This window comes from Glandiceps talaboti, chromosome 2 (assembly GCF_964340395.1).
Source record: "Glandiceps talaboti chromosome 2, keGlaTala1.1, whole genome shotgun sequence".
NCBI classification, from domain to species: domain Eukaryota; kingdom Metazoa; phylum Hemichordata; class Enteropneusta; family Spengelidae; genus Glandiceps; species Glandiceps talaboti.
Window position 1 is genome coordinate 29,683,920 of NC_135550.1, and position 20,712 is coordinate 29,704,631.

The following is a 20,712-nucleotide window of genomic DNA, read 5'->3' on the forward strand; positions in this document are numbered from 1 at the left end:
TGAGGTGTCTGTGGTCATAGGTTGTTTCCTATCACATACTAATTTCATTCATGAATTTGATCTTCCTTCTTCAACTAATATCTATTACAGGTGGAATCATATTGAATTTCCACAGCAAGGCGTGAACATCAAGATACTGATGGTGAAAGCATTATCCAACAACTCCAAAGTACTGTATGCACACATCATGTGAAGGGGACAGTAGTGTAGTGTTAATTTACCCACACGATATGTGATTCATAATGCTTAGAGCTACCACATGAATGAACTAAAATGTGCACTGTATCAATTGGCACTATATAAAACATTACACTGCTTGAAATGAAATGCAGATATCCTGCTTATTTTACTTATGTCATATTTAGCAATATCATCATTCAACCCGCTACAAAACCTTTGTTTTAATCTACTGGCAAGACAAAGTGAGAAGGGGATAGCACCTACATATAGTAAAAGTTTTGCACAGGATTGGGTAAAATGTTTTCAAACCATGTTTTAATTAGATTGAGTGTCTTTTGATATCTAACGATAGGACAATCAACAGAAATAACTTTACAAGCTGATATAGTTTCCATGGTAACTCTGGTATGAACTGAGTTACCATGACAATAATTTTTAACAATAATAATAGTCTTATCATATCTTAATAATATCTCAAGAGTAAACTATTAAATGAAACAAGACTGACTTTTTTCCTTTTTATTTCAATTTTTGCATTTTAATATTACAGACAAAAGTACCAATATTTCCAATCAAAAGGATAATAAATAAATACAAACACACAATAGCACTACATCTGTTTACTTGGTCCCTGACATGAGAAATGAATTGGACAGATTTTGAAACAAATAGCCTAACATGAAACTAAGACGAGTTAAAGCAAGCACCCAGATCTGATTTGAAAGAGAGGAGGACGACAAAATAAACTAATACTAATAATAGAGACATTCTGAGGTAGAAATTATTCAATTAACTGCATACCTAAAGCCAGATATCTGGGATCAGTTCAGCAGAAAAATTCATTTATACAATTGCAATACATCATCAAATTATCAAACACAATAATAAATGTTGATACAATAGCAAAGGGTTGTGAAACACAAAGGAAACAACAGACAAGATGATTTCAGTTATGTCTACAGAATGATTTCACTGTGTGTGTGGTGATGTTTCTCTTTGGCTTCCAACAAGCTGTGGTGGTGGTGGACCGCCTCCCATGATTGGTGGACGACCACGTGATAATGGAGCTACAATTGGTGGTGCAGTACTGGGTCGGATCAATGGTGGTGGCTGTATTGGAACACTGCGAGGCGGTTGTAAGAATCTGTAAACAACGAGAACATACAAAACTGATCAACAAATCAAGTATTTCATCAAAAATAGTGCCAATGGCATCGTAGCACAACTGTACGTTTTTTTAAAAATGTTTATCCACATGCTGATCCATGCTAGGTATAGGTGTTCATTTGCTGAATGATTACCCAGTTGCCTATCCATCTCTGTTGTTATCCTTGAAATATACGCAATCATTTGGTTGTTGCTATGGGCAAAGTCCCATTGCTAGACACATTTGCATACATTTCTTGAATGTTCGTTCACTTGTCTATAAATCCTGATGTTATCTTTGTGATATACATGATCACCTGGCTGTTGCTGTGGGTATGGTCTTGTTGCTAGGTATATTTGCATACATTTTTAGAATGTTGATTCATTTGCCTAAATCCCTGTTGTTATCTTTACAAACAATATAATCTTTTGGCTGTTGCTATGGGCATGGTCCTAAAAGTTCAGTTGTGCTGAAAAGTATTGACATCTTGAAGGTGTAGTCATACTGTGGATATTGTTGTATGATTCATTATGTGAGTCACAATTACATTATTATTCACTTACTACAAACTTAGACACTATTCTTTCATATTGCTGACAACTTTACAACATAGACATTACCTGGTTGGCTGTTGCAGTGGTGGTGGTGGTGGGGGTGGCTGTGCTGGCCTTTGTTGTGGCTGTGTTGGTCCTCTAAGTAACGGAGGGGGCACATTACTAGAATTAGCACCAGTAGTTGATGGTGTTGGAGCTGCAGGGGATGGTGAAGGTACACCTTGGCCATTCATCTGTAGGATAACACACAACACATCATACAATATCAATGTATATTACAATGTAGAATTGAGTAACAAATTAATTAACTATTACAAATTAATTAACTATTACTAACTTTTAAGTCTATACCTAAGAATTTAAATGACAAAGTAATTCAAGTCTCAGCTATCATATCACATACCAGCATACTGCATTCAACTCTAGCTTCAAAACATAAACCAAAGAGATAAAATCAGAAGGCTGACTTTAAACACATGAACCTACTTGCATACAGTTGCCATGGTAATGTCCCCTTTGCACAAATAGTACACACTGTACTATCTACTATATTTTGAAAGTACTGTGTTCATCTGCCACACTGACATAACAAAGATCATCTAATTTATTCTCATTGTTGAACATTTTAAAACAATAAATTTCTGGAATACATAAAACACATGAATTCACTTTTGTGTCAGCTGGCACTATTCATCAACGAAATACAATAAGATAACAGCAATCAGTGCTTCAACTTTGCCTACCTCTTCATCACTTGTTTTGTAATCTTTTGAGGAGCCATGTTCAGCTTCATATTCCTCTAGGACTTGATCAAGATTAAAACGTCGACGGTAATTAACAAAGAAACTTCGAACCTGTGGTATGGTCTTATTGCCAACTACGTCAGCTATTGCCTGATAATGTCGACCATATTTACGCACAGCTGTAACATAAACATACCATATAAGTAAGTCACACTGTATAAATAATTTAGTCTGACCCTAATCACTTAGCCATACATAATTACCAGTACTGCATTAATTACAAATTGTTTTCATGGTATAGTGGATAAATAGCTCACTTGCATGGTTTAGTACTTTTCACTCCTGTATATTTTAACAAATACCTTCACTCAAGTCATGATACTGCAATGTATTTGGAAATCAACCACAGTTCAGAAATTACACAGAATTTATATAAACTTAAATCAACATTCATGCCACAATATACAAGGCATTTGATCTGAATGCCTTCAGCACTGAAATGTTGAATGACCACTGAATGACAATACCTAGAATGCAAGCAAAAAGTAACCTTTGTCTACAATGATCAAAGTGGCTTCAGCTGAGTTTGTAACCTTTTTTTACTTGGGCAAAAATACAGAAAACTTTATCAAATCATTGTTTTGCATTGTTAACACAGTTGATGGCATAATAGGGACTATCTCATTATATGACTAGTAGTATATATATATAATGTTACCAAATTGTTTCTATATTATGCCCACATACAAGATCTAAGTTCTAAATGTATGGCTAAGAATGTACACCCAGTGAGCATACTACATGTACATTTCAGCATGTCACACAAATTACCCTAACTAATGAATAAACTCAGCGTATGCCCCTTTAAGGTATAACAATACATACATGTCAATCAAATTTTCTATACGCACAATATGAATTATGAAATTAATAACTTAATATGCATGCTATATTTTTCTCTGAGATCACACTATCAAATTACTAATGATAAGTTTCCAGGCTACACCATATTGCAAATTTAGACTGTTCCTGTGATGCCAAAATAAAATTATCAGTAGTAGTACAAGGCTATGAAATTAAATACTTGTGTATCATCTGTCTTCAGATTTTAGTAATTTATTTTCCTGTGGCTACAAGATCATCATAACACTAGTTTACTGTATTTTACCTTGCACTGCAATTAACAATTCATCGTTTGTCCATCTAGCATTATTTCGCTGACCATTGTCACTTAATTTAAATTCTTCAACAGAGAGATTGAATTTGTCTTTTTGCTGGCCCAAAATCTGTTTATTTGCTTGCACCTGGAACATAGTAAAAGAAAGATATTACATGCCTGCAAACAATTATTATATCCCACTCACAAGTTGCATTATTTCAAATTTATCTGCAGGGTCTCAAGAAAAAATGAATGCACTGAAATATCTTACTAATAATAGAGAAAACTAAATTATGGCAAATCAATCCCTACTACATTGTATATCAAATATTTAATCATTTTAAAGTTAAGACATGTCTGCTGGCTCTTATAGTAGTAGGAAATACAATCAACTTGTAAACTAGAATAGTGCTGTCCTTCATCAAATCACTGGCATCCACACTACTGGTACACTAGTCTGCAGAGCTTCTTCATTACTAGGACTTGTGTAACTATTAGTTAATTGTAACAAATGAATAAAAACTTTTACACAACCATACGGTTTTTAGTCCACTTGTACAACAACATGAACTACAAATAACAATTCAACAACTTGCCTCTTTTTTCAGGGATACAAGTTCAGTGTCGAGATGTTTGAGTAAAACATCACCTCCTTGAGATGATACATTTGTTACAGCTATAAGATCTTCTTTATCTAGATACATTCCTCTAGGTGGTTTACGTTTACTTTTCAATGGATTATGTCTGTCTGGTCTGGCTGTTTCATTTTTCATTGGACCTATGTTGGTTCTCATCACACCAGTTCGCCTGTATGTTGAAATAAAATCACATCTACGGAAATTATTGTCATGCAGTAAAATAACTTTTTAAACTCTGCCAAATGCACTTATCTGACAGCTAGATAGATATAGCATTATTTCCCCTTTTTAATCACCTTTTATTCACAAAATATATCTTAATTTTATGCAAAGCCATTACTTTCAAATTAAACGAAACCCAAGTATATTTATCTTGAATTCAATTATATATACACAGCAGCTAAAAAAAAATTGTGATCTCGATATATAGTTCAACTCTGGCTTTGTGAAAATATGCTAGACATTTGACCTTGTAAGAGAAATGGCAAATAAAGTTTCTACTCAGACGCCATTGACATAACATTCTGAATACATAATTAGCTCTTATTAATACTACTGCTATCATGAACACACTGATCAACATAAGTGATATCAAATTACATCAATAAATTTGGTTTGATAAATTATGACAATCAAATGCATGCAAAGTTAGTCTATCATGCAATACAACACAAGCAACATCAAGTATAATATTAATATGCAATCAAATAGATCAAATTAATGTATTCAGGAATAGAGTAATTCCATCTCCTGCACCATTGGCAGACATCCAAGACTCCATTACATTGTAACTAGTTGAACAGACAATTTTTGTTTTGTAAGTGTGTTACATAATAATGGTATATTGAAGAGAGAAAGGTTGCTCACCTCCAATAACTGTAACAAGCATTGCATAGTGATCCTTTGGGAGTGGAATGAATCTGACTTGATGGTGTCTGGCAATTTGAGCATGTATGCTTGTCTCGATCCCCCTACACAAAAATCAATCAAACCATGCTTACTTTAAAAGCAGGAATGACATAAGAAAACAAACGCTAGTGTAAAGCTGTTGATATTTTATTACTTCAAGTATGTTATTGTGACAGGAGACATCATGTCATTATACTGTACTCTTATTCTGGCTTCACACAGACTTATTCTGTCTGGTACCAACTAAAATGTGATCAATAGGTCTAGAAACAGAGATTTAGTTACAATACTTAGAATGACTGGAAGAACAATATGATTGCGAGAGCTGTATATATTTGAATTGTCTTTAAAAGGTAAAGTAGGAGGCAAGGAAGTACAGTAAAATTTAGTCTTGTTGTAGTTACAGTGACACAGCATGCTCCAACAATAGAAGTAATAATTACTAGTGATAAAAAAAAGAAACAAATATATGTGTATAATAATTTTTTTTCAAATCATAAAAAACAATTTTGCCCACTTGAATTGAAGCAAATGGTTAAAATACTAAGTTTTAGTCTCAAGGAGCCTAGAACAGTAGCTAGAAGATACAGAAATGAAAGTAATTTCTGTAAATTTATCGTCAATATAAATCAGACACTTACAATTTACATAGCACTATCCTTCAGCTAAGATTAATTTGGTTATTTATTTCATTGTGACACATTAGTATATTTATCACTCAAAGCCACACCCTTGAACCCCGTTATAGGTGCAATCCTCGAACCCCGTTATAGTAGCAGTGCAACTCCTTTGATTTATTATTCATGAACTATTACACATAATGGAGATGATAGCAGGTTAATGAGATGAAGATCACATTCATGCATCGACCATATAACTGGCATTTAGTAATTGTGTGCTTGCCCTAAAAAATTATGGCATCAACAAATCTAAAGGTACCAAACTATGTTTTATATGTATACAGAAGAGGAATGTATTGCATGGTCTAATGTTATCTTCTCATCTGTAAGTAATACATGTTGGCAATAAACTGACTGCACTTAGCCCCAGCAACCATATACTGGGTCATTAATAATGTAGCCTTCTCACAACTATTAAATAACTTACCCTGTGTTCAGGATCGAAATCACTATCTACGACATCTCTTTCTTCATCCGTTCCTTCATCACTGAAAGTACAAATAAAATGGCAGGTGAGAAATTGCAATAAATGAAGATCAATCATTATCAAATGTTACAAAATTGCATGAAAGCTTAAGAAGGATAGAGAGAAACATTTGGATATACACACACCTTCCACTGTTTTCTTTTTGTCCTACTGCTATTTTCCTTGCCTGTCTGTCCATCAGACTAGTCCTCGTTCTTGTTTTCTTCCATGAATAATAGTACTTGACAAGACAGCTGATAGATTTATCAGGTAGCTATAATATAAAACAAATGCAAATCACATAATTAGTACACTGAATTTGACAATTACTAAACAATGTCTAATGAGTCACAAAAGGTATGCAAATGTATATACTAATTCATTTGTTGTTTCTCATTGTTTATAATAATAATAATAATAATAATAATAATGTTGGTTTTTATACAGAGCTTATAAAGTTAGCATATACATTAACAAGAAAAACATGGTATAATAATTATTCATAAATTCAACCAGTGATTTCCTTTTCTTTGAAGACATTTGTTATGATTTGCTCTGGTGGATAGATAGTGAGTAGCTACAGTTTACATTTATCTATTACACAGCTAAAGAAGCATACTAAAATTAGCTAACAAGAAAAAAAAGTCATCATGAACAAAATAAATAACATTTCAATATTTTATCTTCAAGAAATAGCTTGATCTTGTAAAATATCTCTCATCTGTTCAGTGGTATGAGTTTTAAAAAGGCAGTTGTGTACACAAGGACACAAAAAAAAAAAAACATCTTACCATTTGCCTGATGCGATGAAAACTTTTGCCATGGAAACTAAAAGCTTGTTCAAAAAGCACCTTATCTTCCACTGTCCATTCATCAGGGAATGGTGTAAAGTTAGGTAAATCGGACAATGATTTATCAATATCATGGCGATGCCAAAACAACATGCCTAGAGCCTGTTCAGTATTGTATCCATGCTTCTCCTTTGCAACCTTGATGTATTCATCCACTACAAATACAATAGAAATGGTGATTCAATCTCATGACCCTTTATTTAAATGAATCAATAAAAGTTTCCTCCCTTTGAGTAATTCAATGGATCATCACATAAAGCTAGACATACGTTTTACTAACTTTGCAACAACACAGGAGCAAATAAGCTGCTGATAGTGAATTTTGATATGTTTGACCTATTTAAAGAATGCTGATAAACATGCCCATGATCAACCACCTCTCCTTCTTAGTTGTACTCCTTGAAATCTAGCTCTCTGATGGAGACACTTTGTATTCACGTAGACATCTACAATCTACAAGTGACTACACACTGCAGTTCCATCACAAGAAGAAACTCTGAAACCATCCACCCCCCCCACCCCCCCACCCCCCCCACACACACACACAGTCATTCATATTCGTATAGACAGACATGTTATTCTAAATAGCTTCAGCAAGGAATGGGAGAAAAATGCACTGCTCTTTTGTATATAACAAGCATGGTCTTCATCTTGTACATCCTTAACTACATATTACAACCCAATCACTGTGTTGGAACAGTGCTACTACTAACTGACCTTGTGATTTTCCCTAGGGATGGGGGAGAGGGGGACATTTTGAAAACATTTAGTAACATGTTTTCAATTCAATAGGAACTTGCTGAAAGAGGGTTTCACAATCAGGTAACCTTCATTTTTGAGGCCAATACATCTAAACATTGAAATAATTAAATGACAGATTTGGTCAATAAAAATAGAATTTGTTCATAAGATGTTCAAATTACAAAACTCAAGTTATGTTACTGAAATTTGAAATGCAAACTTAATGAATCAGTCTAACAAAAATTGCTTGGCATTGTTATTTTGTGCACTCAGTTTGGTGATTCATTAAATGAGTCAATAAATTGTAAATCATGTACATGTATGTTATACAAAATACAATGAACATCACATGGGATTGTAAAAGTTAAGATACATGAAATAAAAATAGTAAATCTCATCTCTGGAAACAAATAATGTATTTACAATAAAGTAAATTAACCAATATGCTGTTTATAAGTACATTATGTATTTCTTTATCAAACCTATTTGTAGGAGAAAACAATTGACACTATACTTACATTTCTCATCCCCTATGTCACAAGTAGGAGCCCAGACAAGCAATGCTTCAGGTCGGCCATCACCTCGGTGTCCAACATCTACTTTGTACAATAACAAAAAGAAACACAAATTTCAACTTATAATGCAGTCACTCGTGAATCAAAACATCTGCCAGACAGAATCTTTCCAGACCTGTTGACTCACTTAAGTATCAATATCGAGGCCGGGTCTATCAATATATGATTACATCTGCCACCTCTCATGGTTCTAAAACCACAAGAATTACCCCAAAAGGTCAAGTAAACATTGCATACAAAATACCCCTATAGGATCCATTTTCTACCCATATTATATTTCCAGAAGTCCCTATAAACACAATTTCCATGATAAAATTTTCAACATTTTACTTCAAGACTAGTGACTATCTGATGACATGCTATGAAAATCAACTTTTCATTTATTTCATTAATAGTTTGATTAATAACTTTGAAAGTCTGACTTCAAAAAGGTCATTTCGAATGCTGAAGCTCTGCAACTGCATTCATTATGCAGTTTCATTTTATAATATGGCAACATTTTTTCTCTACAGTTTTTCATGGCGTAATAAACATTTTAATTTCTTATGAAACAAAATTAGAAAGAGAGTTCTAACTTTTCTAATCTAGAAGCAAGAGACTTGCTACTTTACTTTTTTTTAAATGTTTCTACTATTTTATGATTGCTCATAAATACAAGACTTAGTTATTAATATCACACGAACCTTAATCACATTTGTGATCATTTTTAAATTTTATCAGAAGATGTTAACATATCTCATCAGAAGACAATGTCATGATTATGATACAAGATACTTGTTTCAATCAAACAATCAAACTCAAATTTGTATGTAGCATGTAATTTGTATTAGTGAAATAATTATGGAAAACACATCAATGTAGATTATTTTCTTAAAAAAGCATATTTTGCCAAGATAAAAATGAAAACATTTGTACTATTTAGTAATAAGTATACTAACAATGAAAATTTCAAATGCTTATATGTCTTTTGATAAACTTTACTACTGCCAGGTGGCCTATTTACTACGACATGTGACCTTGGCCACTGAAGTCATAGTACATTCCACCCTTTGTAACACGTACAAGACAAGAATGTCTTATTTTTTTTCATAACTATAGAAGACCCTACGACCCAAAAATATTGTCATAAAAAAAAGTTAAGCATTGTTACTATATCAATAAACATGATTTTTGTACAAGATTAAATGATTATCCCCGTATCTATGCATACAATACACAGTAGGTAAACACAGCCTGCACCACCACTACCAAGATAATGGTTTGGTTTTTTTTATTTAATTTTTTGAAAAAAAACCCTACAATTTCAGCCAAATTCATAATGACACTTTTGAATATAGCAATATACTGTTATTACTTTTATTTCTTACATTACAACATTGTACCACTGGAGTATTTCCAGCTCATTATGTATTCACATCATACCAATAATTTAAAAGGATTTTTCAAAGTATAGTTGTTAAAGGTAAGGTAAAATATGTTACAATTGTATTTCATTCATTATTTTGGACAATGTAAAAACACAAAAAAACTAAGACTGAATGGAAACAAAGTATCCTTATTCTTAAATATAATTTTCCAGGGTGATATGCAAATTAATATGCTAAACATAAATTAAAATGCCTCAAATTTTTCAGGTAAATCAAATTTAATATCATTTTGTGATGGAAGCAGTCTAATTTGTGTGTAGTTTTCTATTTCAGTTTGGGGTGAAATCCCTTCCACCCTAAACGTCACTGATGTGTTGATATCAACTGGCCTTTGTTCCCTAAAAATCTACACAATTATGCAGATCTTTTTAGAGGTCACCAAAAAGAAAAGGCAACCGTAGGACACAAAGAAATAAATAGTTACCGCTCACTAACTCCGGGATAACAGCTTGATATTCCGCGCCAACTCGCATTCCTGGCTCTGAAAATAAAGAAAAGTCATTCAATGAGAGATCAAATCAAAACGATTTTTCTAAGCGACTTTTTTTTCATATTATCCAAGAACACTGTAACCAACTGAACTATGCGTTTACCATGTTCGTCATCCGAGCTACTGCTGGCGCTGTCGTCTGACATGTGTCCATTTGAGGCGCCTCCTAAGTGCGACCCGTTGTTTCGGGTACTTATCTCAGAGTCGCCGTTTCTATCTGCCATAACCATTTGTCCACCTGAATTTAGCCCCTCGGCTAAAATTGCGCCAAAAATTAGATTAAAATGTTCTTCGGGTACGAAAGTTGGGATCGATGTGAGTAACCGTACTTCTGACTAGGCCTTGGCTGAGCGTCAGTATCACTCATCTAGCCTTGAATGATATTCATCCGCATTAAATTTCAACCTAGGTAATCAAATACTATTTACCCGAAACAGGGGAAAACACTTTAAAACTTGTCTATATCTATGCAAATAGACACCATTAAAGTAATTTTCAAAGCTAGGTGTCCAGCTCTGCAAAGAAGTGTGTGCTATTTTTAGAAGCACACGAATACAACCTTACATTATGCGTAATCTGGCACCGATATACGAAATGTACAATGCTATCAAAAATTTTACACGTATCACAATTTGCACCTAATTTCAACTACGTCTTGCCAAATTTAGGTTCAATTGAGGAATATTTTCAAAATCAAACAGGAAATATGTCACAATCGGCACCGCACAGCTGAAAATATGCATCGACGGGACTCGTTTTTTATGCACCCATTACATAGGAGATCCATTTCGGCATCCGTAGAAAGACGAAAGGTACCAACTAGCATTTTGCGAGGATTTTTATGCTTTTTCCTAATTTAGTTCAAACTATTGTCGTAGATTGGTATACCAAATTGTCTTTCAAACGTATTTGTAACATAAGAAAATTTATATATATCGCAAAATTACATTATTAATAAATTGACAAATTTGCATATATTATCCACAACAACAAAGCATAGCAGAATATCACGTAGCCGGCCGAGTACGCTTCTTACTGGGAATGGGAAGTTTCGTCTGCTTCACAACTACATTTACATTTTGAATGTATCAAAACCACAAATGCACATAAAATAATCAAAAACTAACTAACTATTTGTATGCAGTCCGAAACACCCATCTTTGAAAACAGAACTAACAAAAGGACAGAACCTAAACTTGACCGAACACGATTCACAAAGTGTCTTTCCAGTCCCTTACACCTGTGTCGTATTCGGGGTCGTGTTCCAAGAAATTAGTGCAAGACTAACTAACAAAGAAAAATGCTTACGGCATGGACGACAAAGACTACGTGTTTTTTATTATTATTATTTTGATGATTACTACATACGAACGGCCTTCACATTTACCCAAGGACAAGGTCAGGTCAAACAAGTCATTTCCATATAAGCTGAGATGTATGTATTAACAAGAGGTGTAAACAGATGTAACAATTGCTTGGAGGATACAATTGTATTGATCTCTTTCTATCACGTCACCATTTTTCATTTTTCATCTGTTATAAAACGTCTCATCTAAACTTCAAGGTATTATCCGGTTTTATTTCCATTACAGATAAAAAATAATGTCAAGTAAAGGATGTTTTATGAAGGAAAGAACACATTTTTTCCCCAAAATATAGTACATTTATACAACTAATTAGATTGATCGGTCTTGCGCCTGTTGTTAGCAATCGGGTAGGGCAAAAAATCAACACTACACTAAACAAATTCATTGTGTGACTTGATTTGCATATTCATGAGGTTGGTATCACATTGAAATGAACACAGTTCTATTGTCCCTTCAATGAAATCCATGATATGCAAATACAAATACCAAACTTAAAACACAGCTGGAGAAAGTTACAATCGTACTGTGAATGGGGGAAAGAACTCAAAGCGGTGATTTTTCGTATCTTTTCAAATTTGCCCGAATTTACATTGTATCATTTATTAGCGGTGATTTTGATAAAATTGGTCATTCACATGATCTATTTTGACCCTCAAAGATTCTTAATTAACTTCACACGTCTTCGCATATGATGCCAGTATCTCTCCTGTGACAAAGACAGTGACGAACAAAGGTGTGGGTTGCGAACACAGACTTCCGTTGATACCCCCAAATGACTTAAAATTCTCTGTGAGAAGACATTCACGATATCAGGAAATTTCAAAACACTTCGGGTCAGACGAAGAATTGAAGTGTATATCTAACTATATGAAAATCTATGCTCACTTGTAAAACATATGAGCGATGTAACAAATATGTATTACGTATCTTCATCATGATTCCACACGTCAATTACATCTTGCATGTATTACATCGTCTGTGCAAATTCTCGCCGTGTTCCTTGTAACATTACCCTGCCCCCATTCTGTTAACACTCATACTTTGACAAACAACTATAGTAAAATGATTTCTCCAACAAAGAAACATTGGTCACCAGCCCACAAAGCGTAGCAAATTATCACAAATGTTGAGCCATGGCCAAAGAGCGGAAGTCGAGTCTGCTATTAAGAATGGTCAACGTGATAACTTTAAGGTTGGTAAACATGATTGAACTGAATTGAAGACAATGACAATTTGACAAGTCAGTAACACTCATAGCCATATAGTAGAATATATCATACGAAAAATCTCACCTGTTTCATCGTCCCCGTTTATTCCATTTAAGTCTGGCATGGTGTCGAAGGGAGGCACCGGCCTCTGACACGTGTGGAGATAGAATATGTTAGTCACGGACTTGGAGAGGTCATCGTAATCGTTTGCATTTTAACCGATGTGACGAGCGCCCCCTAAGCAATTCCACGTGAGTATACAAACGTTATTACGTTTACAATGTAAGTCTGAAAGAGATAATGTGAGGAATGCACTTTGCGAAACCCGTCTGAATAAACTAGATTTAAATATTCACTGGTCCCCTTTCCTTCAAATTTTCACTGGATCTTAGTAACAGCAATGGAGTCGCCACAGTAGTCAATTTAGGAAGACTTGCCTTTTTGAAGCTGTCAAAACATGATTTTTGTAGTTGCTTTATTTGTATGGTTTTTTATTTCTTTTTTTATTAGGTGATTCATTGAAGCTATTGTTTGCAAGTTACATCTCAAAACATTGCGGTGGCCCAAGGTTACACGAAAGCTTTACATGTTACGATTAAAAAAAATAAGACAAAGGGAGCCTTCAGTAATTACAAGGGGGAGGGCCGGGGGATAAGGCTTGGGCTGTTGCGTAAAATGTGACCCTCTCCCAATTCTGTCGTGCTAAAAAGTGACCCTCTCTCTCAATTTTATATCTCTGTTAAAGTAGTTCAAAATGTGTGTTACAATGCTCTCAGAGATGTAAAAGGATACAAGTCCCAGAATCACTGGTAAGGATTTAATCCCATCGCTGCCACCAATGTTGACAATTTTAAAGGCATTGGTTATTTCCCACTACTACCGACATGTGGATGTGTGTGAAGGCACCTGTGTTTGGATCTCACTGGCTGAGATGAAGGCTACAACTCACAATGATTAGATTGGCACACTCTCAACATTGTCTGGACCGAGGTCATGATCTCCACACCATCCGTAGTATTTTACCCAATTGTTCCCATTTTACACCTGCGAGACCACTCCTCTCCTCACATCACAACTGACAATTAATTCATTACATTGGTTGCCAGCAGCGATTTAAATGATATAGGCAAAGGTACCTAACCCTAACCGTAATCCTAACCATAACCATAACCCGAATGGCAGCAATGGGATTTGGAACCGGTGGGAGCGATGGGATTTTTAAAAACACAATACAATGTTAGGCAAAACAATGAGTCAATGTAAAATGTGACCCTCCCCATCCTATTTTCTAAAAGATGACCCTCCCCCAAGAGCCGATTTGTAAAAAGTGGAACCTCTCCCTCACCTAATTCCCCCGGCTACCCCCCCCCCCTTGTAAACACTGAAGGCTCCCTAAATAATAAACTTCAAATCAATTTGTATTATATAAAGTTGAAGGAAAGAAAGAAATATTCATTTTGTTAAGCCCTAGGTCTTCCTACTTCTAGTACTATTTTTTTCTGGCTAGGAACATTGACTGCCAACCACTGTAAAGGACAACCTGTAATGCAAAGTTAAAAAAAAAACTTCCTTACATGTTTCAAAAAGATACTAAATATTGTTATAATAAATGGAAACAGATAAATATGTGTATATCGTTCACCTCCAAACGCAATGTAACCGCGTATTTGATTGTAAACTTTTTTTAAGTTTGTAAACGTTGGACATAACAATATACTTACTTTGGAAAGGTAAATTGGAAACGAATACGACGTTTCGATCCATCTACTATATGTAACGTCGTCACGTTGTGATCCTACTTGCTCCTATCAACTTGGACCGTCCCTCCTATCCATCTCTGCTTTCGACTACTTTCTGCTCCAACAAATATCAGTACTAAATTTTCCTTTTTATCCGGGACTCGGTTATTTTTAACTCCATTGGCAATTTTCAGAATGTTGATCTGTTTGGCGATTTTAATTTTTATAGGAACATTTTATATAGATTACTTGTTAGCAGACTGATGTTTTTATTGTCCTTGTCGTATTTGTATAAGGAAACGAAAGGAATTGTTTGTGATAGGAGCTCACAAATATCACTGAGAAACATTTTGATGTGAATATCGTATATTAAAGGGTCTTTTGAAGTAAATTTGCCAAAACTTTTTAGGCAGTATCTTTTTAAGTGAGAATAGCAGTCGGCGATGTACTTTTATTCATGTGTTGGTTAGATTATGTATTACAAATTTAGGTAGTTTTAAAACTCAAGAACAAGAGATATAATGTTGACCCATGTTGCTCACAACATTCTATATAAAGAGCAGCCATGAATTGAATGATGTACACAAGTTAAATAGATACAAAGAATGCAATATTATCCATTGATATATAAACAGTGTTGCACCATTTTTCGTTCCGCATCAATGTAAACTGTTGATTTTACATATCTCTTCAAAGTGCAAGAGGTAGAGAGTCTATGAACAATTGCCAAGTAATGTCTACTGCGGTACGCACTTCACACACATTGTGCATTAATATAAAGGAGGCGCAATTGGAAAAAAATGAAGACATGTTTGATTAGGAAAGAATATAACCCACAGCTCCAAATCAAATTATAGTAAGAAAACAGAGTTTAACACTATAAAGGTTGTGAGTTATATGATATTATGCCTCTACCATCCCCATTGCTGTCAATATTAAATGTAACAACACCATATTTATTAACCACACTAACTAACCAAACTTACACTCGGATAAAAATGTTATTGATTTTTTATTTTCAATCAAATTTTGATAACATTTACTAGATATCAGTAAACCTAAGTTGTATTCCTTTAAAAATTATTGTCAAGTATGAATTTGTATTAGGGTTTCAAATTGCAAAGAAACTGAAAAGCAAACACGTGGATGTCTTGGAAAGTTTTGGAAAACTCATTATAACCTTGATAATAATGTATAGAAGGGTGATGATGATATGATAATCATAATTATAAGCAGTTTATTTACCCCAAATAAATACAACAGTGGGTAAATGGCGAGTCAGAAAATAGCTTACAGCTAGTCTGGGCCTGTCCCCTCACATATTTATATATAGAAATTCACAGCAAGGTACACAATATGACTCAAAATATAAAATGTATTATGCACACACGATTAAAATTACAAATATACAGTTGATCAGTTATACTGCACCAGTAGATTGTACTTGAAGATTTGTTTGAAACTGTATAAAGAGTTAAATATTATATGTCGACAGGGATGTCAATTTTTTGCGCCAGAAAAAGAGATAAAAAAATCACCTGGGTTCGATCTGGCATGATATGGACATAATGCATAATGCAAACTAAAAGGAGAAATTTTATACCCTGGCTTCGAATTCCTACATTTTCTTAGTGAACATACGACTGATAAACAACGTTCTGATCACAGCCATTTCTATTCAACAATGATACGATTGTAGAATGCCATAATAGCATAGAAAAAACACAGCTTGACAGAACCCTAAGCCACCCCCTTCTTCTTCGTCGTAGATAGAACTCACTAGCTGATTGAACCAAACAACAATGAAGACTGAATTTTTCAATTTCCTCCCGAGGCACATGTTAGAAATGTTGTCATAACTATATAACTGTAAATACCCTCCTTCGTGTTAAAGCTTCAGAGACATATACATAGTATCACGTGAGTGACTTGTTGCATATAACCTTTGGTATTGTGATGTAGGTATCGACCCGTACTTTGCATCATATTTTCGTGTCCTGATTGGTTGGTAAGCCGTGCAAATTTTATTGTTGCGCAGTATGTGTTGATATGAAGACCTGATAAAGAGGCTACTAGTCCGAATGCGTATGGTATTATTGATGGACAATATCTACTTTTACTGGTACCACGAAACCTTTGAAAGGGACAGGCCCGGACAGGCATAATCCTTTTTACCGGAAGTATAGGCACATCTTTCAGTTGAATAGCCTTTCATGCCTGTGTGCACAATAGGTCATAGCAAGAACAGGAACTAGATGATAGTGACTGGCCGCCATGTCTGAACAACAACAAGTAACACGCATCGACATAGAGGAAGATTTTCTCACTTGCACCATTTGCCTTGATCGATACAATAATGCAAAAATTCTACCGTGTCTACATTCATACTGCCAACCATGCATCATTCAATTGATAAACAAGGATTCCTCCAAGATCAGATGCCCGCTATGCCGCCAGGAATGTCCAATACCCGGCGGTGGAGTGGAACAACTGAAACCGAGCTTCTTCCTCAATAGTATTTTGGATATGGTGGTGAACGAACAGAGAAAGAAAGATGCAAACAAAGCTTGTGATGGGTGTCAAGAAGGAGCTCTGACAAGTAGGTGTGTTGATTGTGCGCTTGATATTTGTAATGTTTGTGCTGGAGCACACAGGAAAATCCCAGCAACGAAAAACCATCGCCTACTCCCTTACGAAGAGTATCTAGTTGCGAAGTCCAGAGACCCCGCAATGGTTCAGCCAGCGGTATACTGTACAACCCATCCAGGTAGTGAAGTAAAGTTCTATTGTCAGACATGTATGATACCAATATGTGTTGAATGCACTGTGGTCAGTCATCGCATACCAGATCACAAACACAAAGAGCTCAAGAAAGCGGCTGCAAAATTCCGCGGCCTTTTAGAGGAACGATTGGATGACTTGCTGGTGACCGAGGGGAAGATCCACGAAGCTGGAAAGATGGCAAAACAAATCTCTGAGACTGCAACCACACGTTACTCAGAGCAACAACATGCGATCAAGAAACGCACCGAAGAAGCCATCGAGAGACTCACTCGACGGTTGAAGGAGGAAGAGAAAGAACTTCTCGAGGAATTGAGGATCAGACATGACGAAGTTAAGGAGAATGTACAGAACGAAATTGATCGCTTCCAGTCTGGTGTAGAAGTTACTACAAAGACCCGAGTCTTTGTTGAAAATTTGATGAAGTATGGTAATGCATCACAGCTGATGAATATCGGCGTAGAAACTACCATGTGTTTGGATCAGCTCAACGCCTTTGAAGTCAAATCTCCAGATGATATTGATGCATTTCCTCACTTCGTTCCGAAAGAAGTTGGTCAGAAAGGAAAGCTGGGGTCCATCAGTGTCTCTCTGACTGCATCTCAGCTACTCATCAATACTAAAGATTTACAGAGGACAGTTAAAGTAGGTAAACAATTGTATGTTACCATAGAGACAATAGACTATGTACAAAAGAAGTTGTTGAGTTGTCCTGACTTGGTTGCAGAGCTGACCGAACCGAATGGACGAAAAGCCAGGTTGGAGACAATCGAGAGAGAAGGTCGAACCAGAAATGACAAATCGTATATGGTGAGACTAGTAAACAATATGGTGGGAACACACACGCTTTCTGTGACCGTTCATGACCGCCACGTTAAAGATTCTCCTTACAGCTTTGAAGTTCTTCCACCGATGGCTTGGAAATCCAGATCAGAGAGCGAGAGTAGTGATGATGGAAAATCCGACAAAAGCTCTGGTTGGTGGGGACGTTTGCCAGGTTGGTCAGGTTTGTCGACTGTCTTCACAGGGAATGAAGAGAAGCCAGGAGAATAGAATTGTATATACACTTTGTACATACTGGTGAGGATATGTTTGTCATTTACTGTAATCATAGAGAAAACAACAACAAAATATGTTCACATGGTTACAAGTTAGTTTTTAAACAACGATTTCCAAAGTTTAAAACAAACTGGAAATATACGATTATACTTCATGACATCCTGATTCCAGATGTAACATTTCCCTAATTATTTTATAACAGCAAAATAAGAGACTTCAAGACATTACATTTGGATGACAGCATAATAAAAAATATTGGAACCCCCCTCTCCCTGTCTGTCAGTCAGTCAGTCAGTCTGTGTGTGTGTGTGTGTGTGTGTGTCTCTCTCTCTCTCTCTCTCTCTCTCTCTCTCTCTCTCTCTCTCTCGCTATTTTTTATGTGTGTTTTTCTTAAGATAACCCTTTTCTCCACTCGCTTATTATTTACAGGTTGGGTTTCCATGTATGGAGATATCCTCAATATTGAAGATAACTAGGGTAACACGTCATACAACTGACCACCATTGAGCCTTGTGACCTTTGCACATGGAGATGTCGGAATTCAAACCATTGTTGTGCAAGTTATCACCATTCTGACAAAATATAACCATGTACTCGGAACACTAGTAGATTTTATGTATAGGTCAGAAGTTACTACATGACAGATGTCAATTTACAGACTGGGCAGTGGTAACCGTATTGTAGAGACTGTCGAGATGTCATAAATTGTAGCAAATGTGAAATAACCGTATCATACATTTATGTATCATTCGACAAATATCCACATTTGTTTACACTTTTATTAAGGAAAGTATAAATCACCAATTATACCACTATTTACATCACAGACAAGCAAAGTTTTGTCTTGTCTGTGATGTGGTAGGCCTTGTATAACTTCACAACGTCAGTTCGATACTTCCAGATAGAGCAGACGTAGTCTCGTTCCTCTACATTATCGTTATGATTTACACGTTGGCATCCAGACTAGAGCAGACGTGATGACATCAGTTCACGATTGAACCTTTGTACATACCACTGCACTGGCACGTATGCAAGTACACAGTACCAGTCTGTACATATACGAGTGGGACCAGGGATCTGTTATTGATAATAATAGATCCATGGTCCGACCATGTCGTCCATATGCACATTGCACTGTTTTAAACAGACATGTCAGCTTTGATGAACAGTAAAGGGCATGATGCATCGTTAGGATATAGTCAAGTGACAAGTAAATAACTTTGTTTTTATTTTATTTTATTTTACAGTATGTCGTAATAGAATGGTAATACAGAAAATTTCTTTAGAGGAGAGTTTTTGATTGATCGATACATCTGAAGTTTATTTGTGATGCCATTAAACAATTACGTTTCTTTGATAGTTTATTTGTGATGTCATTACTTACGTTTCTTTGATAGTTTATTTGTGATGTCATTACTTAACTTACTTAAGTATTCTTTGATAGTTTGTGTATCTGATAATCCAGCAGAAAACTTGTCATTTTTTTAATTTCAAGGACACTGAGTGTGGACGAAGAGAATGACACTATTTAATGTTGACCTTATAATAGATTGTTGTGTCGTCCTCGCCATATACATGTATCTGTATGTAAGACTATTCATTGAAGAGAAAAGTATTGCGTATTGACGGTATTGGTATATTATGTGTTTTCAAAACGTTGTTTTTTTAGTTTTCATTTGGCTCACAAAAGTTAAAATCTATTAGAGTAACTTAAAGGTATTTCTGTTTACAAACAACAACAAAAACGACGACGACGACGACGACGATGATGATGATGATGATGATGATGACAACAACAACATAATATAATATAAACAAACTAATTCTAATGAAAAGTATCAACTTCAGTTCTTCTACAGACACATAATAATAATAATAATGTTTATTAATCAATGAGTACTTTGGCCAATAGCCCACTGTACAGTCTCGAAAAAAGAGAAATCAAGATATCGTCTACAGACACATCAGCACGCTTTTAAGAATGATATGCACTGGTGG

The 20,712-nt window shown here is 35.2% G+C and overlaps 2 protein-coding genes across 6 annotated transcripts; one reads left to right on the forward strand and one right to left on the reverse strand.

Annotated features, from left to right (window-relative positions):
- Positions 1–699: 699 nt before the first annotated feature.
- Positions 700–13,306, reverse strand: LOC144451928 (REST corepressor 1-like). Of its 5 annotated transcripts, none has more exons than XM_078142873.1 (12): positions 13,220–13,306; positions 10,495–10,551; positions 8,587–8,664; positions 7,268–7,482; positions 6,623–6,750; positions 6,438–6,498; positions 5,289–5,392; positions 4,380–4,614; positions 3,793–3,928; positions 2,625–2,803; positions 1,948–2,114; positions 700–1,324 (listed from the first exon to the last, which is right to left on the reverse strand). In XM_078142873.1, the coding sequence occupies exons 1-12, from the start codon at positions 13,257–13,259 to the stop codon at positions 1,150–1,152; spliced, it is 1,575 nt and encodes a 524-aa protein (XP_077998999.1). In that variant the 5' UTR covers positions 13,260–13,306; the 3' UTR covers positions 700–1,149. The 5 variants fall into 5 exon arrangements, with proteins under 5 accessions (XP_077998999.1, XP_077998992.1, XP_077998977.1 ...); XM_078142866.1 differs by having other exon boundaries at positions 8,587–8,667; XM_078142851.1 differs by lacking the exon at positions 13,220–13,306 and adding an exon at positions 10,664–10,896.
- Positions 13,307–16,970: 3,664 nt separating this feature from the next.
- On the forward strand, positions 16,971–20,080 carry LOC144453498 (E3 ubiquitin-protein ligase TRIM56-like). Its single transcript, XM_078144808.1, has 2 exons — positions 16,971–18,735; positions 19,144–20,080. The coding sequence occupies exon 1, from the start codon at positions 17,149–17,151 to the stop codon at positions 18,706–18,708; it is 1,560 nt and encodes a 519-aa protein (XP_078000934.1). The 5' UTR covers positions 16,971–17,148; the 3' UTR covers positions 18,709–18,735; positions 19,144–20,080.
- The last annotated feature ends 632 nt before the right edge of the window (positions 20,081–20,712 follow it).